This window comes from Venustampulla echinocandica, assembly GCF_003357145.1.
Source record: "Venustampulla echinocandica strain BP 5553 chromosome Unknown scaffold_2, whole genome shotgun sequence".
Classification (NCBI taxonomy): domain Eukaryota; kingdom Fungi; phylum Ascomycota; class Leotiomycetes; order Helotiales; family Pleuroascaceae; genus Venustampulla; species Venustampulla echinocandica.
Window position 1 is genome coordinate 2,910,833 of NW_022474207.1, and position 22,987 is coordinate 2,933,819.

Here is a 22,987-nt window from a genome sequence, read left to right on the forward strand (position 1 = left end):
CTCGTGAAGGCGCTTCCAGGAGGAGGAGAAAACTGTTCCTGTTCCTGTTCACGGTAGGAGTACTTTCGTCTTGCACATGTCCATGCACGTACAGAGTGGACGGCGAGTCTGCGCCCCAATTGCAGAGCTGATCCAGTTATCAACCCCACCCACTAAGGCCTCGGCAGATGGCTGCGGCGCTCTCCGTGCTCGTGTGCTTGGACGTTGGACTTTGGACTATTGCTGGTTCTGTACTATTGGAAGGATAAAAGCCGGCAGAAGGGCAGAGAGCCCAGATGCAAACATTGCGTGGCGTCGTAGTGGGCCCATCGATCGGAATTTAATTTTTAAGCTGCGAGATATGTAACTGCGATATGTAGGCAAGTGAATCAGCGAGATAGCGAGATAGCGAGATCTTTCTGCAGTAGCACCGAGTCGCACCGAGTCGCACCCTACGACCCGCTAACCGCGGGGTACATTATTACCCTTTGTAAGATTACCTAGTCCCGATGTACAGTACCTCCCTCCCACCTATCGTCGGCTTCCAGGTAATCATGAGAGCAGATCCCAAAGCATCGACCAGAACCAGAACAAACACAGAACGATACCAGAGCAGATATGCCTCCGAACCGTAGAACCCTTCATGCTTCTGGGGCCGCCGAACCGCATACACATGACCACCCGCTGATATGTTCACCGCCGCTTCACCCACGGAGCGCCATCCTCAGTGGTGGAATCTACATGCCTTATCTACAGTGTCACTTCTAGTCACCAAGCCCTTGCCAATCGAACGGTGCCAACTCTGGCAACAAGAATTAAGTGGGGGGCAGAATGAGCTCACCGGGCTCGGGACCCGAATAAGCTCCCTATATCACCTCCGTTATGTTTGATTCTAATACTGGCACCAGGCGTGGGAAGGGATTTTTTGTTGCAATTTATCACGAAGTTACGCTATCCATACTTGACAACGCTGCCATAGAGCTCGACAACCACAAATATCCCCAATTTCAAAGTCATCCATCGAGCGATTCTCAATTTAGTTCGCCATAAGTATCTCCCTGCAGCCTTGCCAAATCTTTGAAGTTGAACCCTTCAAGGGCTAGCACGGCCTCCTCCAGGGCCCGGTTATCTCCTACACACCATGGTAACCCCCTGGGCAACCAGGTGTTCCGTAGACACCACCAACAATCCATAAAATAATGTCTATAAACCACCACAATCCCAGACCACCAAAGGTGAGTAGTTTAAAAACAGCCAGGACCCAGTGGTGAGCGTAAAATTGGTCCACAGCCAGCGGACCCAAAATATATGATAGGAGGGTGGCCGTACGTTCCTGAGCATAGCATCGATTCGACGTTGGGCGAGAATCAAAGCCTCCCCAGCGCTTGGTGAGAGCCGGCGCTTCTATTAAGAGATTATTAGTTTTACGTTCCAAATATTTGGAGGAGGGGAACAAACCAACTGCTCCAAATCGTATTAGGACGAAAAGGATGGTGAACATGATTACTTGGTAAACAAGTATGTGGATGAAGTGCTTTTGAATGAATTTTCGAATTTGACGCTCCATCATGAGTTGAGTTTTGGATGATGAGTATGTTGAGTGAATCAAGTTTGCGGTGGAAATAATGGGTATGCTGTGTGGATTAAGTTCGCGGTGGAAGTGATGGTCATGAGAATTGAACTCAGGGGCAGTGCCCAACTACTGACTCACTATATATAAGCAAATAACTGTTTGTTGGCTATACAGACAAAGGTTTACCTGAGGAATCAAAGTAATTCTGCTGAGTGGCCGGAAATGATATGTTGTGAACGAATATCAAAGAGATTAGTTTCCAACAGTTGGAACAATCCTCGCTAACATGTTATTCTTTGATCGAAAGAACGAAATCTTGATGCTTCTGGCGAGAATATCGTTCCTTAATTAAAAGAAGCGAATCAAGAGAAGCCTTAAATTTTTGTTTCGGGCTCAATTGGCAGATAACCATCACATAGGTAGATGAATCACCTATTCCCACTCTAATTCCTCCCCTCTCCAGTCTTTGTCTTGCCAAAACAAAGTCTTGATATTGGCTGTATTTTACTTTGCCTTGGGCCTCCTTCCAGGAGTCTCCTGTTAGATCCCCTGTTTGCTGTTTGCCCTGATCTTGGAACCTCCTGCCAGGAGCCCTTTTTGGTGTTTGTGGCTTCCTGGATCTTTGTCTTTATCCGGGCCTAGCGCCCACTTTCCACTGTAGATAACTAGGAGGCTTCCCCTCCTGGGACTTAGGATACAAGCTAGTTGCATTCTTGGATACTTTAAAACAAGGTAATTGGCCGACTTGGGGCCGAGCAATCTGAAGTGTTGTGGCGACACACCTTGAGGTGTTTTTGTAGGGGTAGCTTCGTGGGGCTTAAAGAGAGGATTCAGTTCAAGGGACTCCCACGACACTCTTTAAGCCTTTTATAATTCTACCCAAGGCTCTCTTAATTCACGTATCTAGTCCATACTCACTATATATTTTGTGTGACTCCCCTCACCCTTAGTCTCCTTAACTCCTTTAAATTGCGGATATAACATCTTTGCCCACTTTTCTAAATAAAATTAGGTACAACTCAAGTTACGTTTGACAGTTTGCTAACAAATACTTTTGAAATGGCTATAGTAGAATCCCAATATTAAATGGTAAATCATATGTCCCTAGACCTGCCTCTTACTCTCTAGACAACCTTTACTTGCTTGTCCCGTTCTTGTCTCATCACACAATCAAAGACCGTTTGTTACTTGATTTCCACAGTTACAATCCATATATACAGCATAGAGTGCTTGTAGCTAATGTTATAGGTTAAAAGCATGAAATTGTCGTAATTTTAGCCCCGGCCCAGCTATAATCTCCTATTGCCTTAATATGACGAGTAGATATAATTCAAAAAAACCGATTCAATTTTTCTTATAAGGTGGCGTGGAGACAAAAATTATAACATGGTCGACAAGTATTCATGCTAGGTTAGTGCTGCTTCTTAATATATTTATTTGTATCGAGAGACAGGCGCATATTTATCCTTGATGTCTTTCAGATCAACCAAAAGTAGTAGGAGAGGTTTTCATTCCTTGTGTTAGATAGTTATATGTTGAACTTCAATGACCTGGACCTAATGTTCATGATTTCCACCACCGCACCCGTAGCAAACCCCCTGTTTTGGTGCAGCAGCTACATAATCTTTAGAACCACCTCAGTACATGAAAGAAAGCCCATCGGTGAGAAGTCCCCACAGATCTCCTGCCAAGCCACTGGGATATTATCAAGATCCGGAGCAATCACCCAAATGGGTGATACGAGCAATTCGACTAGTCCGAGCACCTGTTTTGCTAGTAATTAGGACTGGCAACAGGTGAATAGCTCGGTCATGTAAATCTTGGAATGCACAGGTATTGGCACATTCCATTTGCCTATATTTATAGGCTTCCCACTTATTAGATAGGAAAATCAATCAACTCAATCACCTCAAAATCTTCCCATTCCGGCACCCGAAGCGAGACACTTGGAACGACCCCTATAAAACAGGTCAAGGTAGGTATCATTCATAGCTAGGTGTACCTTAGGTGGTTACCAACTCAAGAAGACAAGCCACCCGCCTCACAACAATAGCCACCGCCTTCGCTCGCTACCACTTCTCACCGCCCGCCCTCTCAACGCCCACCACACCCTCCTATATAAAGCCAAATAAGGCAAAACTAGTTAATCGGCACAAGGGCTGACCACTTGGCGAGGTGGTACAGATCAAATTGTGTGTGCGATGTTGGAGAGAGTTTCCTGTCTTTTCTTAGAGAGATCTCGAAAAAGGCTCAGCCCAAAATAATTAAAACTCAGTGCGTCTGGTTTTAACCAGGGGCGGGCGCTTCGGCGCTCCCTGGATTTTTGCTCTTTTTAATTATCGAATACCTTTTATCTTAATCTTTTTTCGGTTTTCTTTTTCGGTTGGCGAAGTCGTTAGGAGGCAGTATGCCACCAGAACAACATTGTTTTTCATAGACACACCCTTGAGATGCAGTACTATACGAATCAAAATACACAAAAGCCATTTAATAGGTAAGTTGGTGAGCAGCTAAGGAGGGCCCCCAGGTGAAAGCCCGTCATCAGGTAAGTGGTGCCTTGCTTTTGCCCATTTTAGCCTACTATCTGACAGTCCACTTTGGTCTTCGATCACTTTTTTAAATTGCTCTTAATAGTTCGAGTAATTGTATACTATTTGCCGTTCTCATTTTCACTTGTTACCTTTGAATTCGCTTTGGCGTAAGAAGTGTTTTCATCGCACCTTTCCCCCTTTTCTAAGCGAGGCGAGACGATTATGAATTTGAGGGAGGTTTTTAGGAGAAAATTCCTCGACTTTGTAAGCTAAAGAGAAGGGTTATATGCAAAGTTTTGAAAAGCCTCAGAGTCGGCAGGAGTTTATATCTATTAATTCTTGGCTGGCGTCCTAGATTTCCATGTTGTATAGGGACGAGGGTCAAGGATGAAAAACATTGCAAGTTTTACATGTACCGCAAGAAGATAATACGGAAGAGAGGACCCTGTGTGAATACTCATAGGAGTGATTTTTTGGTTACCGCACCTATTAATGTGTTGGTGTATTAGTTCATGGTTAAGATTACCAAATCCTGTCACTCCCGTTTGCTCCATTAGTGTTAGACCATGTGATAGGCAACCTAGGCTCCTCTTGAGAGCCCATCATCACATAGCTCAAATTCGACGATGTTAAATATTTAGTATTACTTTATGTTACGTAGTCCAAATTAACATATTCCATCCGCTTGCAACAAATTATGTCAAGACGCGATAGCAACACTCCACATCCACATCTTGCCGCAAGGTGATCATCATCCCAATGGCTCAAAACCCAACCCGCTAAATGGCAAAATATCCAAAGCTCCAATACATATTCCACATATATATCCGACAAATCCCCAACTAGCACTCTAGAAGGTACCCGAACTTAGATCCTACATAGTATTTCCTTCAGCAACACAGTCCACCCTTACAAAACTGCCGCAACCAAACCAGCAAGACCCATCATGACAGATCCAGCACCAATGGCCAGATTATCAGCGCCGCTCTTCCCAGATGCTGACGGGCTTGCGCTTGACCCGGTACCGCTAGGAGTCTTGACAGCGCCCGATTCTCCGGCATCGGTATTCGCAGCCCCGCCCGAGGTGGCAGTAGGAGACACGGCCTTGGAGACAGCGGCGCTGGTGGTGGTCGAGGCGTAGACGGACGCGTTCTGGCAGTAAGTGGCCTTCGAGCTTTGCGCGCCGCTGAAGTTGGGGTCGTTGGGGCATTGGAGGTAGCAACTAAGAAGCGAGGAGGTATCAATTAGCATTTAGATTCGCATTCCTATCGATCATCTATACGACGGGCCGGGGCGAGGCGTTCGACCCATAAGAATCGGGAGCGTGCAGATGCAGATCGGACGAGACTCACGTTAGAACGTCGCCCCATTTCTGGCACAAACAGCTATAGTCTGATGTTGCGCATGAATTCACATAGCCCATGTTGGTGGTGATGCACTGATCGAGGACGCCCTGGGCAGCACATTTGGTGCTCGTTGGTGATGTTGGGGCAGTGAAAGTGCTCTGCGCCGCGACAACGGCGACGAGGAGGGAAACGGGAAGAAGGAATTGCATGATTGCGATTGGAAGTAGAAGTAGAGACGGATTAATAGCGTGTAAGTATTCTGTTTAGTAACGACAGGCGAAGAGATTAGACGATCAACAGTTCAACGATAGTGGAGTGACGTGAGTGAGGATGGGAGAAAAGGAGAAGTGAGGAGAAAGCTCGAGAAATTAAGCACTGGGGGGGTCTGAGCACTGTGTTCATAAATAAATACCGTAGTCAATAAAAATAGTGCTACCGGAGCATTGAGCCTGGGCAGCGCCCAATTTCCCTCCAGCAACCACATCACGATGCCACCTGAACACCACGGCAACCTCATAGGTTACAGGTGTTCTGGGTACAGTTATTGCCCAGTTCGGAGTAGTTTTAGACAACGGCGTCATTTAGACCATGTTTTAACCCGGCTTTTTGCTTTTGTGATACAGACCACGCTGTGTTGCTTCCAGTGTCGACGCGTTGATTGGTCCATCACCGCGTCTCGCCCCTTTATACTTCGTACAGTACCGAGGTATTCCGACACGGCTCATGAAGTCTCACAACAAGCACTCTAAATTATTAATTGCGCTATCTGGTGGATAGTGGCTACAGTAGCTTAGGTCTGCTTGTTGACTGGGCCGAGACTCAATTGACAGGTTGACTGGCAGTCACGATAAGCTGGCTGCGGGGACTGGTAACACTGGGTGAAGGCATTGGCCTCGGGAGCGTTGAGAATGCGGGCACAACGGTAGGCCAGAGAATAGACGAAGGAGTAGATAGTTCTAGTGTGGAGTGGTACGATGACCGGAGCCACAGTATGACTTGATCGTAATCCTAACCTCTGGGGCAATCTGACCTGCAGTCACCATTTCGGCCTATACATTGGACATATGGGTCGCTGTGTATGCCAATTAAATGCGGTACCTAGTAGAGGCATATCAAGACATCAATGGCCACCAGACCTCTCTCTAGTGAATGCTAAGTACGAAGTACACAAGAGGCTTTTCGAACGCTTTCCACATCCCAAGTATGCGGCACATTACTGACAAGGCTAAATTCTGAGGACAGCCTCCAAAGCCTCCCGGACTCAGTATGAAAAACAAGACACCATGATAAAGAAATCCCCACCCTGTAATAACAAAATTATTCCTGCCCAAAACCCATCGTTTCTTCGACCGCCATGGTCAATTTCGTTTGCAACTGCTCAAGACTCTTGTATGGTGGTAGATCCAGGCGATTGAAGCTAAATAAGGGTTAGCAATTAGTGGGGTACCTATGAGGATTATGCGGACATACCATGTGTGAGACTTAGGCAAGTTGGTGACCTCGCCCTGCTTCTCGATCGTGAAGCGTCTTGGACCGTCGCTACCTTGGAGATCCTTGAATCCGTTGACTGGAATACGAGAAGTTCCAGTAGCAAATTGGAGCAGGCGAGACTTCTGTTCACCATCCCAACTCCTGATCGTCTGCCAGAAGAACTTGATGACTTCATCCGACTCGGTGTAGCCTCTATAGTCGGTGTGCTTCTTCCAGTCATCAACATCAATCTCTGCAATACCACCGATCAACAACTCGAGTTCTCGCTCGTCGAAAACGTTAACCAGTTCGGCTGGGATCAATTCATGGAACCCAGCAATGAATGCTTGGAATTGCTCATCGATGCGCTTTTGGATCCTCCACTTGACCATCAGATCGACGTATTCTTTCTTGTTCGCATCTGTAACATCAATGTCTCTTCCACCTGGCTTGAGGTCTTCCACTTGGGTCACTCCGAACCGCTCATCTTCAGTTGAAAAGGTCTGTTCCAAAACACCCTCAATCGGGTTATCTAACATCCACTGAAGACTGCGGTGGAAATCTGCGTCAACACCTTCCATATCTGACAATGTTACAGCCTTGTTAAGCATCATCTTGTACAAAGCGCCGATGAAGAATGCATCCAGGAATCGACGATGGAAAATAGCCAGGCCAACCACGCGGCCAATGAATTTGAAGTAGTTGAGATGCTCAGGGTTGATACCAGAGTGAGGATTGATTTGAAGGGTGTAGTTGTCGTGGGCGGAGTATTCGAACAAGCAATAGAAGGGATTGAACATTTCATGGGACAGAAGGAAGAAGAACTCTCGCGAAAGACCGCCATAATCAAGACCATCCTCGCCGTCGAACTTGATCATTAACCGTTTCTTCAAATCCGTGGCGGATTGACGCATGATTTCAGCATAGGAGTCCTCGAAAATATGAGATCTTCGGACCTTGACATGGCATTGACCAGAAAGAATCCGGAGGGCCGGTTGGGATCTGAAATAGATAAGCTTTCGCCGGAAGTCACGCTTGTACTGAGGAACATTTTGATCGAGCGACGACGGAAGTCGTGGATCGTCCCAGGTTGTTGTTTTGGTATTGTGATCCACGAAATAGACTCGTGCGGTATTCGTGAGACGCATTTCCCATCCACTGGGGAGAGGGCCAAGTTGGGAAACTGGCTGCTGTTGAATGGTATTGTTTGCATTTTGGCCACCATACATACGGATATATTGTTGGCGTCTAGGATCGACCCAGGTGGTGGTTCTAGTGTTATGGTCAACAAAGTATGGGCGACCTTCAGGAGTGTGTCTTTGTTCCCAGAGCGGTGGTAGCTCCCCAGTGCCAGCTGTGGTTGCCCCAGTTGCGACCATGGTGGCCGCATTTGCAGGTTGCTGCGGTTGTTGTTGCTGTTGAAAGCTTGGAGAGTTGGCACCAGTTCGATCCTCGGGCAAGGTTCGATTCTGATGTCTTTGGCGCTCGACTTGGGTATTCGCATCTCGCTCATTCCGCTGGGTCTCAGCTGTGCCAGAGGCCGATGGCCTGGTCCAGCTCGTGGTTCTGGTATTATGATCCACATAGTATGTCCTCCCGAGATTGTCCTCCCTTCTTTCCCAACCAGCGGGTAATCTCCCTTGTGCATCTTCGAAAGAGCTAAACGCACCAGTCTGTCGAGCTGGTGGTGCACCATTTACGTGGGTACTGGCGCTCGGATGACCTGCACTGCCAGCAGCGGGTGCGTGTCCGGGAGTTGGTCCTGTTGACATAGACCCATTTGCCATAATAACTCCAGGTGGCTTTGGAGTTTGAGACGGCGAGGCGGCACCTGGGAATGCAGATGAAGTAGATCCTTGGGGTGTGTTTAGGAGAGACGGCCGACTCGAATTGGATGGGTTCACTGGTGCCAAATTACCTCGCGGAGGTGCATCTAAGTTGGTTGATAAGTTGATGATAAGCTTTCCATGGACGACCAAGTTGTCGGTGGACTTTTTGAGGTCCCGAGTAAGCATTTCTGTGAGTCGTAAGCGTCAGCCGTGGCCGATGATGGACCAAAAGGTGAATTAAAAAGCCAACACCACTTACCATCAACCTGGCCACCACCAAGTTCAATAACATCTCCAACTCGAACATTTATAACGCCCAAGAACCCCTGATCCTTCTTCTTGAACTTCTTCTGGTCGAAGATTTGAACTGCCAGGATGCTATCCTCGCCAGCACGCCTAAAGACCGTATCAATAAGATTCCAATTAGCTCGACAACCGCATATGCTCACAGATCGAAGCTCTCGTTCCAGTATGGATTCAATGTTCTCTTGATGACGCTCGTTGTTTTGGTTTGTTCGCCGTTAAGGGTCGCCACGGCGAAGGGGTCAGGAAATCCTATAGATGTGTTCAGCAGGTGGCCAAGTTATCAAGAATAGAGTCTGACATACGGAAGACATCACGCTTGTATAGCCCATCGGCAGCGATGACTATGATAGATTAGCATTGATCTCTGTGTGTAAGCTGCGAGGATGGGTCATGGAACATACTCGTTAGCCTTAGATTGGGTTGTCTGGATGTTGGTCAGTATATGCTCCCTTGATGACGCTCGGAAGGACACTCACGAGGGGACGTTCGAGTCCATCCTGCTACTGCTGGCCATGTTGAAGGAGCGCCAAATATGGCGGCGCTGTTCAAAGGAACGTCTTCAGTGATGGCAGATCTTCAAAGAGCGTGCAGTTGATAGCGTTTCTGGGATAACTGACGCTCTAGACGGAGGCGTTCGAGAGAGGTCGTCAGGGCCGGGCTTGGGGGGGGCTGTGCAGCAAAGGAGAGCCTTGCCAGCCACAACGCCGGATTCGATTTGGCCCGACGTTCGTAACCAAAAGCTGGGGAATGACCGTTCCGGATATCAATACTCGAGATGCTCCAGGTGCGCTGATAATACCATATATGACTTGAATGATACGTTTGGTGGTTCCTGCGGCAAAGCCAAACACACTCGAGCCCGTCCCCGCTAAAATAGCCTTACACGTAAGGCAGAACTTAGCGGTGATGCAAAAATAGCGAAATATGCTAAATTGGGACTTCATTCTGAGCTATATCTATCTTGTATCACCAACAGGAAGAATCTCAACTGTAGCCATGTTCGCGGGGTTCACAAATAGTCACCATAAAAAGACAACAAGATAATCAACTCCATATGTGATCACGTGCTTAGCATTTGACGCCGACCTATTAATACTGAAGAAGTGCCTAGATAGCTAGCACTATTCTTAAACCCATGGTGAATTCCCTGCCCTTTTTAAAAAAAACCAACGCATGGCTCGTGACCTATCTATCGTACGCTTTCCATCCAATCACCTTTCAGTTCTCAGCAAATCCGAATCTTGTCGTAGAAGCTAATATGGGGCATATCCGCGCCCACGTCCTCCTCTGTAACCACCCCGGTATCCTCCTCCACGGGGCGCGAAGCCTCCACGGCCATAGGGAGTATAGCCACCACCAGCACCGCCTCGACCACCACCTCTCATACCGCCTCGGCCTCTTCCGCGGGTCATGCCAGGAAGATTTGTGCGTTTAGGGACAACCTGTAGCAGCAAGGGTGATTAGTATAGCATGGGAGCGAGAGTACAACGGGAATATAACTGACCTTGAGGTTTCTTCCACGGAAGACGCTCTCGTTCAAGACAAGAGCTTGAGCGACAAGGCTCGGCTCTGTGAACTCCACATATGCATACCTGCATAGCCTAGATTAGCATCCATCTCTTGCCAGGTAGCACTGATTACAAAGGTTCGCGACAACAGCAACAAACAATAGCCTCAGGAAACCGGAAATCGTGGAACGAACCCCTTAGGATGGCCGGTGAATTTATCCAGTAGAATTGTCACTCGGTTGATAGAGCCGCAGCTCTGGAAATGTGCCTGGATCTCCTCGGGCGATGCCTCATAGTCTACGTTGCCGACGAAAATGCTTCTCGAGTCGATGTCCTCCTTGTCTTCTCGCATATCGTTGGTTTGCTGGTCGAGCGTTGCTTGCATCTCGCGGAGCTTTGCTGCCTCCTCTTCCATCTCTGCCACTCTCTTCTTCATCTCGGAAATCTCCTCCTGCGGCGCACCAGTCGAGTCAGCTATCTAGCAAATATTCGTGAATGCCTGTTCGCATACCTCATCATTCACCTCCCCTTCAGCTGCGGGAACCTCCTCTTCAACCTTGTGTTCATGCTCGGCGTCCGCCATGTTTAATTAATGCTCGTGGATGGATGGATGCGGTTGGACAAGGCGACGTAGGGCGTAGTTTGTGTAGGAGAAAGAAAGTCTGCCGTCAACAAGGGGTTAGCAAATATTCATACAAAGAGTGAGGGAGTGAACCGGAAAACATAGGTTGTATTAACGTTTCCTTTGTCCTGTCGCGATACCGGACACCGAAAGGAATGGGTTGCGAAGGTGACTACCACCAAGCTCAAGCTAAAGCTCAATTGTGCTTTGCATCGAAGCACAAAAGGTGTCACGGCGGAGCGCCGAGGAAATCGAAACAGGGAATGAGGTAATGCTTACCTCTACACCCTAAATGTGCGGGGGAAATTGGTGTATAAACTAAGGTTGATGTTGTTGATGTGTTGTTGAGTCTTGCTTTCGCGAGCGCAAGGCTGTTGGAATTGAGGTTGACGAGCAAGGTAAACTTCGTCATAAAAAGAGGCTTACCATACTAAGAAATGATTGTGCCGCCAAGGCCGCGGTAAGAGAATGCCTACCGCTTTCTACTGACCGCAAGAAAGCTTATTCACAATTGAACATCACGGTATTGTAAATAATAGACCAAATTGGAAAGGCTACTCGAGAACTTAAAATGTCTCGCAGCAAAGTATGCCACTACTCGTCCTGCCCACTAATGACGTGCAATCCATCATACTTTCACTACGTACCTACCTAGGTACCATAAGCAGCTATTATACCTCCGACCACAGGAAGCGTCCATCTTCACCTAAAACGAACCACATATATATCGATGGCAGAGACTCAACCATTAATCAACGTACAGCTACCGCCCTGCACGCTCACAATGCCCACTGGATCCCGCTCCTCCTCCGCCTTCGGAACACGCTTAAAATCAGTCTACAGCAGGTCTCGCACTCTGGTATACAAATTCCTGTCCTCCCACGCGCAGCATTACACAGTTCTAGTGCTCGTCTCCTGCGATCTACTAGCTATCTTCGCCGATATAATTATAAACCTGTACCAATGCGACAATCTGGAAATGTCGCACGGCTTGGATCATCGCTTGCAGCATGCTCGTGACAGCCTAGCTATAGTGGGCCTTGTATTCTCCTGCATCTTCCTGCTAGAGCTGATGTTGAGCTTTTGGATTTTTGGATTTAGGTTTGACAACCCAATTTCCCCTCCTGTAGACATATGTCTAGAATTTAGGCTTTGTTGCCATAGCTGGGTTTAAAAATAGAGCGAGATCTAATTGGCTAACCTCTACGGGGATAGGTATTTCAAATCATGGTTCCGGTCATTCGATGCCGCGGTCATCGTTGCTAGTTTTGTCATTGATGTGGTGCTACGTGGTGTTCTTGGAGAGGTTGCTTCCTTGGTGATTATCCTGCGTTTCTGGCGCTTCTTTAAGATTATTGAGGAGTTTAGTCTTGCTTCGAAAGAGAACGCCGAGGAGTTGGAAGCAAGGATTCATGAGTTAGAGATTAAAAACGAAAAGTTAAAGGAGGAGATTAAGAAGCAGAGGGGTACGGTTGATGAGGAAAATAGCATTGGCTTTCAAAGCGGCAGTGTGCAACGGAGCTGAAGAATCCATGCCAAGATCTTGAGTTATTAAAAACTTTTATACATATATATCATAATCGCTAAACTGCTTAAGCAGAGTTGAATGTGTACTGTTTCTATCATGCAACAATTCTAAGTGAAGAGAAGAGTCTTAGGTCGTAGCAATAAGCTCGCAATAAACACCCGAAAATCATACCCGGACGTAGCAGAAGGGGTAGTCTCGCTCCTTTCGAAATCATTTTCTCCGTCCCTTCCCGCTTTCCTTCATTGGACTGACAAAAGTAACATGTTTATCTTCTTTCCTTAGCCTCACCCCGTCTCCACCGCTACCAGCTCGGTTCCTCAATACCGTTCTGGGGACAACCTTCTCAACACCGTCATCATCGATATCGATCTCCGCAACGTCGCTGTCTTCGTCGTTGCCAGAATTAACGCTGTCGGCATCATCCCCTTCCTCATACTCTCCATCGTCACTAACCAAGCTCGGAGCATTGTTACTCGCCACTGTATTCGGACTTAGGTCGTTGATTGAATGATGCCGCATCATATCCAAATCCATATGATCATCGTGATGAGGATCCATATGATCATGGAGTTGATGGGTAACAAGATGTGTTGAGGGTCTTGGGGGAGACACAATAGGCGTTGTGGTGCTAATAACTGGAGTGGCATGAGATAGTCGCGGCGATATTGCACTCAGCCCTGGTTTCCGACCAGTTTTACTGTCAACACCCTTACTGCTCCCTGGACGACCAAATGGCGCTGGAGGTACGTTAGCTCGAGCAGGCACCCGCATAGCAGGCATAGGTGGTGAGTCAGAGCCATCCAAGCCTCCGATAGGGCGTTGCGGTGTACGCTCCCCATCGTCAGAGTCTTCGTCGTGTGACGAGAATGCTGCTTCGAAGTCGACAGGTGTCTTTGCTTCGGTAACAAGTTCAGCGAGATTGGAGCCAAAACCCCTACTACGCATTAGATCCGAGAGGCGCGAGGTATCCGATGAAGGCACAAAGTTCTTGTTTGGCTTGGTTGCTTCTTTCGTCTTGGATTTAGGCAACGGCGTTGACGGCAGGCCTGTTGGTATCGATGTAACCCCAGGGAGCTTTCCTTGGCGAAACAGATCCATGGACGCTTCTATTCGAGAGAGGAGGTCGACGTAGGCCTCTCTCTCGACGGGAGCGGATCTGATCAGAGGATGCACAAGGCCAGACGCTGGTGGAGCAGGTGCTGGGCTCTTGTCGTCCCCGGCTATGACACCAACCTCATCCACTTCAATCGGTTGGCCACTAGCCACGGCTGCTTCTTCATGACTCTTGAAATCTCGCCGATGGGCGATACGGCAATGGTTTATGAATCCTTGCGTGCTAGAAAAGTTATCCCGCTTGCAGTCGAGACATACAAGCTTGACAAGTTGTCCATCTGACCGCTTGGTGACACATGGACCGGTCTTCTCCTTGGCTGGAGGATAGCCGCTGGATAGGGCCTGAAGCTTCTGCCCTGCAGAGCCTCTTTGAGTCCTAGATTTGCTTCCGGGCGTATTCCCTTCCGCAAGGCTATATCTGGTAGCACGACCTTCTGGCACGGTCTTTCCAGCACGTGATCCATCAGGAGTTCGCTGCCAGTCAAGATGCACGCCATCAAAACTGGGATCCGGAATGAGCCATTTTGAATAATGCCTCGTGTACGGACCATCGGCCACTCCGTAGGGCGGCGCCCATTGTGGTACGTTGTCTTTCTGGCCAACAGTTGCACCAGTGCCATTCATGACATTCAGCATCGCCTCTGGCATTCCTTGAGACGCTGGATAAGGAATCAGATGACAACGACGCAACTGCTCCAAAGCGATTTGGCATTTGGCAAGTTCCTGGTTGATCAGACGTAACTCGTTGTGCTTCAGCAGGATCTCAAGGCCGAGCTGCGATTCGATGGTGTCTTTAATTCGACGAATAGTAACATCATCTTTCCGTTCAGCAGCTATTGTTTGGGGTTCCGTGATATCTTCTGAACCTTGCGTGGTTTCGTCGCCACTGGGTCCAGGTGGTTTCCTACGTTTGGCATCGTGTATCGTTTCCTTTCCAGGCTCCTCTATCACATGCGGCGCATCGGCGCAGGCGTCCCTTTTCCGCTTTGACAACGCTCCTGGCCAGATTTCCACCACAGGTCGAGTGGTATTTGCCATCTTGTCGTCCACATCTCCATTTACCACCTTATCGCAGCCCCTGGATTCAGAGATCCAAGACGAGAGTCGGAACATTCGCATACAGTAGTAGGTCGCGGCTGCCCTATCGCAGGATGGCGCGACCAGGCGCTTTAAGATCTTGGGGAGGACGTGGCGCCGGCGGGGTATGGCTTTTTAAATCGCGGTCACATTCATGGATCCCGGGGGGTGTTGTGGTGAATAGTGGCGAAGTTAGATCGCGAGCGGATTCACAGTTAGTGTTCTGTGACCGTGACAGCACGCTGGGGTATTTGCGGTCGCAAACAGTATGCGATGCGCCTGAGAATGGCACGGTCGGTTGCCTATGGTGCGCCGACCTTTGTACAAGGGTGGTTGTTAATTAAAAATCGTATAGTGGAAAATGCGACCGTAAGGAGTGCGGAGAATGGAATGTTGCCGTCGTGGCGAGAGGTTGCGAATGTTATGACGAGGCGAGGCAGCTGCGACGAAACGCTGATAAAGCGAGCAGATCGGCGTAACAGGGCGAGACGGGAAGGCAAAAAATAAGATAGGGTCGTCGTGGAACAGAAGAAGGAGAGGAAGGCGCGATAGGTATTACAAGGTCGATCGGTATAAGAAGGGAGATGTATTAAAACTTGACATGGGCGGGAACCAGGTGTCAGAAATAGGAGTGTTTGAAGTGTTCAAAGTGGTCGGGTTGGGAATGGAATAAGGCGACGGGCGAAAGTTGAAGGTGGTTGAAGGGGAGGAGTTGTTTTTGGAACGAACGAGCAACGGGACTCCGTGCTCAGCACGAAGTAAGGGGGTGTTGGTACTAGAATACGGCAGATAACGAGATAATACGAGCGTAGAGGCCAGAATATAGAGACGGTGGCCAATAGGAGGCGGCGCTGGGAGTAAGATTATGCGGGAAATATGGAGAACTACAGCGAGTCCGCGCGGTAATACGGGCGGCTTATTAACACGAACGTAAAATGCCGCAGGCGTGCGCCGTGTTTTTGTTTGCTGTGTTGTTGGAAGTTGGCACCTGGTAATATTGGCGATGGAGATGGAGCATGGCGATGACTGGGACAAGACAATGGAACGGGGAGTTCTTGGACTTGGACCTGGACCCATGGAACCCATGGACCCATCGGGGAACCGGGGGGGGGGGGGATAACAATAATACAAATACAGTGCCAATGGCAGTGCCAGTGCCAGTGGCCCAAGTTCCCAGCTATCAATGGCTTTTAATGGCCCAGACTGGACGATGGACCCCGCACCACACCCACCCATGGCGTGGCGTGCTCCACCGACTACGTACTCCTGGCTCCTCGCTCCTTGCTTCGGATGTGCAACCTCAGCACTAAGTACAGCCCGACGCCGTCACCGAGTACCCAGTGCTTCATACCTAATTATGTGTTGCAACGTGCTGCCGGGAGACAATGTGGGGAACGCCCAGATTTTATAGTAAGCTCGGAAAGAGCAATCAACGCATCTCTCTGCCACCCTGACAAGGGAAACCCAAAAGCTAAACTGGGATCGAGAGGATCCAGTGTTTGGGCAACGAGAAATGCCCACCTTGGCCCCCAAACCGAAACAGTGGTGTGGGGATTAAACTTTTTGTGGCGTGGATAAGATACGGCATAGTCTGAACATAAAGGAAGAAAAGTATACACAATATCCCTACGCGTGTATCGACAGAGAGAATGCTTCATAAGTTCAATAGAATATCTAAATAAGCACAGAGCTCTTGCTATAACCATAACTAAACTCTGGCGAATTCAAAAGGGCCTCCCTAGGTATCTAACGTAGACGAAATCACAAGATGAATCACAATTGAATAAGCAAGGATCGTATAATGGGGTACCATTGGAGTTTCTCTGTTTAAGGAGGCTTCTCCAGTCAACCTGGAGGTAACCGAGAAACATACCTACCTACCTTCTCCGTCCTTGGGCCGGCAAATAGGTTCTACGGGCGTATGGTCTTGGGATATCTACATATTTTCGGATAGGAATTAGACGTTATCTTGGTTCTTCTTGTATCAAAATGAGCAAGGCGAAAGTAATCTCGAAGTAGGAGCTTAGGTTGCGGCTGAGTTGTGGGGACCGCAGGTAAGAAACAGCTCAAGAGACGATCTACGTCAGTATCCGGCATGAATATAATAAAAAATGAATGTGCAGTGTTGTTTTTGATATGGTCTGCAATGATACCGCAGTTCTCCTAACAGCACCCCTCAAGCAGAGTTCTTTGCTCAAACTGTATCTATCCTGCTAACTCTGCGGTTTGAGGTCTGGGCGGCATGGTGTTCGAAAGAAAACTCTAATAAGCTTGGTCTTCTGTGCGCTTTGATATATACTCAGAATACGATCCAAGACTTATTGTACTTAGGTAGTATAGACGACTATGAATGATTGTAGACGATGGATAGAGAAACACAGAAGTTTACTCCGTATGAGTGAGTAGTCGTGGTGTTCCTGTAACAGGGCGGTCTCCGGTGTGTCAACTGCCAGTCGTCGTGGATTCGCTTGCCAAACCCAACCCACTCCACATTCCGAAGTGCTGTACGAGTACGAGTCATCGTATTAGTCGGATTCAGATCTCAATTCTCAACAGCAGCACTCATAAATTTATATCATGGGACGCACCAAGGCCAACACCAGGGGTGGCCTCGCGGGGCACATCAACAGTGAGCATAGTAGGACTGAGGACGGAAAGAACCTAAATTCTGGGCCAAAGAGAAGGAAGGGCGGAAACCCCAATTCTTCAGATATCCGACCATCCAAGAGGAATAAGACAAACAGGACCTCCAGCAACGAAAGCCCATCGCCAGAAGAGATTCATGAGACTGCCTCCGAAAATGAATCTTCAATAAAGCCCCCAGCGGCTGCATCGGCCAACGTTCCTCCACCTTATGGCAATCTCACAACCACTCATGATGTCTTACCGATGCATATCATTTCATCCTCCCAAATCGAAAAGAAGGTCACCTCGGCCCTCAAACAGCTGGCAAATTTTCCAGCCGTGCCTCCCGCAAAACCAGCTGTTATAATGCTTCATTCCAAGGCTAAGACCGCCTCCAAGATGATCAGCATAGTCGAGATTGCCAAAAGAGAGATTGCTTCAAATGGCGGGAAGTGGTTCCAGTACAACTCCGTTGATCAAACCATTGAGCCGAAGAAAGTACAGAAACCAGAGAGTAAATCTGGCATTGACAAATCTGGCGAAGTGAAGGGACCATCAGAGGTTGATGCATCGGGAGATCCTGAGAGTGACCAGGATGAGGAGGCTTTTGAAACCATGAAGACGCCTTTTGAGAGGGCAATCGAAGATATACCAAAGATCAGGGCAGTTCCTACAATGACTACGTACCTTTCGAGAGTTAGGATTGAAAGTCTTAGGAAGAAATATGGGTATGTTGGACAGCCTGAGCTCAATATTATTATGAAGGAGAAGGACCTTGACTAATATATACTTTTATAGGGAACAAACTAATGGCTTGGGATTACCGGGTCGCGTGGAAAGTGGCTGAGGACCTTGTCGTGTATATTTGACTCAATGAGAATGTCGTCCGATGTTACTTGCGGGGTCAAATGTCGGGTTCCTAGAGTGTGATAGATACCAAGGTGGTTTACGGTCGTTATACTTTGGCGTCAAGGCGGAATCCGTGTATTGAGATACCCATGTACATATATAACCCCAAATCCGTTAATGCCATAGCAGTGAACTATATAGCTTCGCTTCAAAGTTTATGGTTTCAAGACTGGCATTTTCATTACCTACTACGTCCGAATGACAAGAGCAATATGTACAGCGGACCGAGTCCCTAAACCAACTCCACATCCCCTATGGTGCGAAATGAATACATTTCATGATATCTCAGTGCCCCAACGCCTGTGTGTTTTCTGTATGCATAACCAATTCCTCATGGTTTTCCATGTTTTTTGTCCTTCGATTCGTATGCAAAGCGGAGGACGAAGTTGACGATCATGGCGACAAGAATAACAATCGTGAGAAGGGTCGGTCCGAGCTTATCATCAAAACCAGCCTGCCCCCGCAATCTGATTGATTTCGCTCTCCAGTGGAATGTGCCCAAGGCGTAGATCATCGTTAACATCGCGGCGAGGGTGAAAAGGAAGGCTGAGATGAAGGCTGGTTTATCGCCGAAGTTCAACATCCCAATCCCGAGGGCACCAATAACCACGCCCAAACTGAGCCATGATAGGAATGTTCGTTCGTTCGCAAAGAATACTTTTGGCTCGACTCGAGTTGGGAGGGCAATTCGCTTTCCTGGAGGGAGGCGGGATGTTAGCAATGTAGCTAATGGCTGACGTTGATTGACCGGCAGAGCGCAGCTTGCTGATGCTACAGCTTACGGACGAGGACATAGTTACTACGTACCAGGTGCAGATTGAAGAAGGGGCTGGCTCGACATTTTTCAAACGGACGAATTACAATGCCTACCTCGATCGCACGGCAATTGTATCCGATTGGCCTCACGACTGTTCGACAGCTGCGGGAGGTGGCGGATTGGGATTGGGATTGGGGATCAACAGGAGGAGTGCGACGGCGAGCGACCAAAAGAATACAAAGTAGATATAAATGTCGTGGGAGGTTACAATGCAATGCAGAAGAGAAGGCGTAGCATTGGGATGTGAAGTACACAATTACAGCCACAGGAAGAAGCATCATGTCCAAAGCTTATTAACAGGCCTGGCCTGGGAGGCCCGCGGAGCAAAATTACGGTTGCCCCTCCCTACCTGGAAACGTGCGCTGACATAGCCCGCTAACTGGCTGGACTGCCCGTAAAAACAAAAGGATTTGGTCTATTTCGTCACAGAGGCTGAAGCCCCCCTGCACAGCGCAGATACACAGATATAGTCGACAAATACTGTAGATCCTCGTGTTTATTGCAAAATTCATCAGATACCTAATAACACATTTAAGTACTTGGTAACCCACGAGACGCTCAATGCGAAAGCTCTTATCAAAGCCCCCGTTTGCATCCGTCGCGGGAGGCTAAGGCCGACACTAAGGCTGCCGGAACAGTCAGAGAGGGCCACAGCCACCGTCACAGCCACAGTTCTAGAGCCACACCAGCCGAAAGGTGGAGAGTACAGGTACTTTGTACTTCTTCGTATAGGGTACCTAGGTATGCGAGAAACCAATCTTTCAACCTCAACCATTGAAGTCGAGCTCTTAAGTATTTTTCTTATGGATTCTGATTCTGATACAAGCAGTAGCTTACAGCGGAATGCCTCGAGAAATGCGGATAAACCTCGGGAAGGTACGGCACCTAAGATAGCCTAGATAGGTGATTAGCTACCTGTTACAGTACCCCAGTGGACCCCGGCCTCTCCATTCGTCGTGGGGCACTACTCCGAAGCACTTCGTCCGTAGCACGGTATTGGCATCGCGAGTGCCGAATCCGCGGTTATCTGATTTGAACTCAACAGCCTCGAGCAAGGTTATGAATCTACACCACATCAAGCTACCAAGTTCCTGCAACGACCAGGCAGATACCCTTATCCTACCTTATGTAGCTCCTCACAATGAAGTGCCTTCCAGCTGGCTTTCCCAAGCATTGTAGGGGTGCGGCAATGACAGGGAAATCGATTGTGGTGACTAGAGCTCTTGGCCGTTATCAACAATCACGTCCTCGTCGATACCAGCAAATACGGCATGCCTCTACGAGCCCATCGCGGATGCGGACAGCACTCTTCTTTCCAGGTATGCTTGACTCCTATCATGATTCATTCTGAATCTTAAAACACCAAATCAAAGGATCTCCTGCTGACAGTCGAAAAGGCCAAGGGGTTCAAAGAGTGGGCATGCTCACGCCATGGCTAGAGGCATTTCCTGCAACGGCAAAGCCAGTGGTGGAAGAGATTGACGAGTTGCTGGGTTACAAGATCTCTAAGATTATCGACGAGGGGCCGAACAGCACTCTCACCGCGACTGGAAATGCTCAACCCGCGATTATGGCTTCCTCCATCCTTATCCTACGAGTATTAGAGCAGGAATTCGGATTCAGACCGTCGGAGAGGTGTGGTGTTACACTCGGACATTCGCTGGGTGAATTTGCGGCCCTGGTTGCTGGAGGGTTCGTTTCCTTCGAGGATAGTCTATATCTGGTCCGGAAAAGAGCTCAGGCGATGGCGGAATGCACCCGGCGGGCATGCGAAGAACATGGCGGAGAATACGGGATGGTGGCTCTCGTCACCGAGCCAGATCACCTTGCCCCATTGATCGAGTCGATACACGAATTTCTCGGGTTCCACAGCACTGGTTCGAAATCCGAAAGCGCGCAGGATGTGCCACCAATCGACCAAGTCCTGATTGCAAACATAAATAGCAAGAATCAGATTGTTCTCAGTGGGAATATTGAAAGAATCAAAACGCTTTTGACGCATCTAAGGCAATTCGGAGGTCATGATCCAAGGGCCGTCAGATTAAAGAGCGACAGCCCTTTCCATAGCCCGTTGATGAAACCAGCTGCAGCATCCATGAAGAAATGGTTGGAAGGCAAGAGCCGGACTAAAGGCCGCGAAGATCAAGATATTGTCTCATTTCCTGGGGTCATGGAGTGCGTTAGCAACGTCACTGCCCGACCGTTTCAGAGCAAGGAGAAGCTAAAGGAACTTTGGGCGCGACAATGTGTAGAAACTGTCAGATGGTGGGATTCGATCAAGTATCTGGATCAGGAGCGGAAAATCCGACGCTGGATTGGTATCGGGCCTGGCAAGGTAGGTAGGAACCTTGTTGGGAAAGAGGTCGGAATGCGTAGCCAAAATTTGGTTGGTGGCGGGGTATGGGGAATTACACACCCAAAGGAGATTGAAGAAGTTCTAAGGGCTTTGGATGATACGGAAATGGTAGAGGATGAAGAAGAGGATTGAGCTTCTCCCATGAAATATTCAGAGAGGACGTGGCGGAATACCATAATGACGGCGTGAAGGAAGATCGACCCTAGTTTTAAGACGGAACCATTAAGGTATGGTGTACATTAGACGGGCCTTCAGGTGTTCGGCGGCATTTTTTTAATTCTGCCTGGACTTTACCAAGTATCAATGGCAATGATGAGGCTACAAGTCGTAAGGCTGCAGTATCACGAAATTATTTTGATCTCGAGGACAACGTGCTCTCCGTTGTAAATTATTTAGTTGACCTTGAATGTCTCTTCTTCAGTTATATACAAATCCGCTGGATTGGCGTTGTGTTTCTAGTCCAGTTCTAGATATGAGAAGTTGCAATTTCTCAGCCTCGTCCTGTCACTGTAACTTCGCATCTCGGCTCAACCACTCCAGAAACGACAACCACCACCAACCACAACACCAGCGATGGCAACAATACCTTCCATAGCATGCATTGGCGTGTTAGGGAAAAATGTACATTTCCCCCTCAAGCTCCTTCCATGCTCTCATGAGACCCCTCAACCGTAATCAAAGCTAACGATCCCCGCAGAACAATCCCCTCCAGATCACGATCTTCCCTTCTGCGCCAAACAACAAACCACTCCGCACACCCCTCCAATTCTCCCTCATACTCTCTAGCACCCTCGACATATTTGAGACCCGCTCCAAGGCGAATCTCACATCTGGCGGCGGTCTCTCCGGTGATTACGGGCTTCTACACGCGGTCGACGAGCGGCTGGCGGCCTATGGCTTCGAGACTAATACCGGGGTGAAGTTTGTAGTAGTAGTGGATATGAGAGGCAGGGCGGTGGCTGAGGTGGCTGGAAAGAGTGTGGGCGCCGGCGGGTTGGGGGTTAGGGAGGGCGAGATGAAGCTGGTGAGTGTGCATTGTCTTTCAGTGATATGGCTATACGGGGGCATCACGCTGATACGGGTTTTGGCGGTTTAGGTTTTTAAGTCGTTGCAAGGAGCATATGTGAGGTTATTGCAGAACCCTTTCTATGATCCTGATGAGCATAGTCCGCCAACGGGGCGGGGTGGGAAGAAGATCACGAGCGCGAGGTTTGCGGAAGATATTAGACGGATTGGAGAGAGCTGGACTCCTGGTGTAGGGAGCTTGTGATGGAGATGAATAGGACTTATGGGGAGACGTTATGGCATTGATAGGAGTTATGAGGCGTATTTAGGATGGGCATTTTATTTGCAGCGACGTTTGATCGCGATATACCAGCAGAGTATTATATATATCTG

The 22,987-nt window shown here is 48.5% G+C and overlaps 9 protein-coding genes across 9 annotated transcripts; 3 read left to right on the forward strand and 6 right to left on the reverse strand.

The window, feature by feature from the left end:
- Positions 1-1,111: 1,111 nt before the first annotated feature.
- Positions 1,112-1,546, reverse strand: BP5553_05333 (Uncharacterized protein; the record flags this gene model as incomplete). Its single annotated transcript, XM_032013956.1, has 2 exons — positions 1,112-1,383; positions 1,438-1,546. The coding sequence occupies 2 exons, from the start codon at positions 1,544-1,546 to the stop codon at positions 1,112-1,114; spliced, it is 381 nt and encodes a 126-aa protein (XP_031870556.1).
- Positions 1,547-4,992: 3,446 nt separating this feature from the next.
- BP5553_05334 (uncharacterized protein) lies at positions 4,993-5,638 on the reverse strand (the record flags this gene model as incomplete). The annotated part of the gene is made up of 2 exons (XM_032013957.1): positions 4,993-5,305; positions 5,436-5,638. 2 exons carry the CDS (start codon positions 5,636-5,638, stop codon positions 4,993-4,995), a joined length of 516 nt encoding a protein of 171 aa, XP_031870557.1.
- A 1,108-nt stretch (positions 5,639-6,746) lies between these two features.
- Positions 6,747-9,548, reverse strand: BP5553_05335 (E3 ubiquitin-protein ligase; the record flags this gene model as incomplete). The annotated part of the gene is made up of 7 exons (XM_032013958.1): positions 6,747-6,846; positions 6,900-8,916; positions 8,988-9,124; positions 9,178-9,283; positions 9,337-9,375; positions 9,436-9,458; positions 9,511-9,548. 7 exons carry the CDS (start codon positions 9,546-9,548, stop codon positions 6,747-6,749), a joined length of 2,460 nt encoding a protein of 819 aa, XP_031870558.1.
- Positions 9,549-10,287: 739 nt separating this feature from the next.
- BP5553_05336 (Uncharacterized protein) lies at positions 10,288-11,125 on the reverse strand (the record flags this gene model as incomplete). Its single annotated transcript, XM_032013959.1, has 4 exons — positions 10,288-10,476; positions 10,539-10,626; positions 10,737-10,993; positions 11,054-11,125. 4 exons carry the CDS (start codon positions 11,123-11,125, stop codon positions 10,288-10,290), a joined length of 606 nt encoding a protein of 201 aa, XP_031870559.1.
- An 823-nt stretch (positions 11,126-11,948) lies between these two features.
- On the forward strand, positions 11,949-12,689 carry BP5553_05337 (Uncharacterized protein; the record flags this gene model as incomplete). Its single annotated transcript, XM_032013960.1, has 2 exons — positions 11,949-12,265; positions 12,380-12,689. 2 exons carry the CDS (start codon positions 11,949-11,951, stop codon positions 12,687-12,689), a joined length of 627 nt encoding a protein of 208 aa, XP_031870560.1.
- A 213-nt stretch (positions 12,690-12,902) lies between these two features.
- On the reverse strand, positions 12,903-14,843 carry BP5553_05338 (Uncharacterized protein; the record flags this gene model as incomplete). Its single annotated transcript, XM_032013961.1, has 1 exon — positions 12,903-14,843. One exon carries the CDS (start codon positions 14,841-14,843, stop codon positions 12,903-12,905), a length of 1,941 nt encoding a protein of 646 aa, XP_031870561.1.
- Positions 14,844-17,459: 2,616 nt separating this feature from the next.
- On the forward strand, positions 17,460-18,290 carry BP5553_05339 (uncharacterized protein; the record flags this gene model as incomplete). The annotated part of the gene is made up of 1 exon (XM_032013962.1): positions 17,460-18,290. The coding sequence occupies one exon, from the start codon at positions 17,460-17,462 to the stop codon at positions 18,288-18,290; it is 831 nt and encodes a 276-aa protein (XP_031870562.1).
- A 457-nt stretch (positions 18,291-18,747) lies between these two features.
- BP5553_05340 (Uncharacterized protein) lies at positions 18,748-19,257 on the reverse strand (the record flags this gene model as incomplete). Its single annotated transcript, XM_032013963.1, has 2 exons — positions 18,748-19,112; positions 19,224-19,257. 2 exons carry the CDS (start codon positions 19,255-19,257, stop codon positions 18,748-18,750), a joined length of 399 nt encoding a protein of 132 aa, XP_031870563.1.
- A 1,117-nt stretch (positions 19,258-20,374) lies between these two features.
- On the forward strand, positions 20,375-22,859 carry BP5553_05341 (Malonyl CoA-acyl carrier protein transacylase; the record flags this gene model as incomplete). Its single annotated transcript, XM_032013964.1, has 4 exons — positions 20,375-20,552; positions 20,607-21,568; positions 22,287-22,613; positions 22,686-22,859. 4 exons carry the CDS (start codon positions 20,375-20,377, stop codon positions 22,857-22,859), a joined length of 1,641 nt encoding a protein of 546 aa, XP_031870564.1.
- Positions 22,860-22,987: the final 128 nt, after the last annotated feature.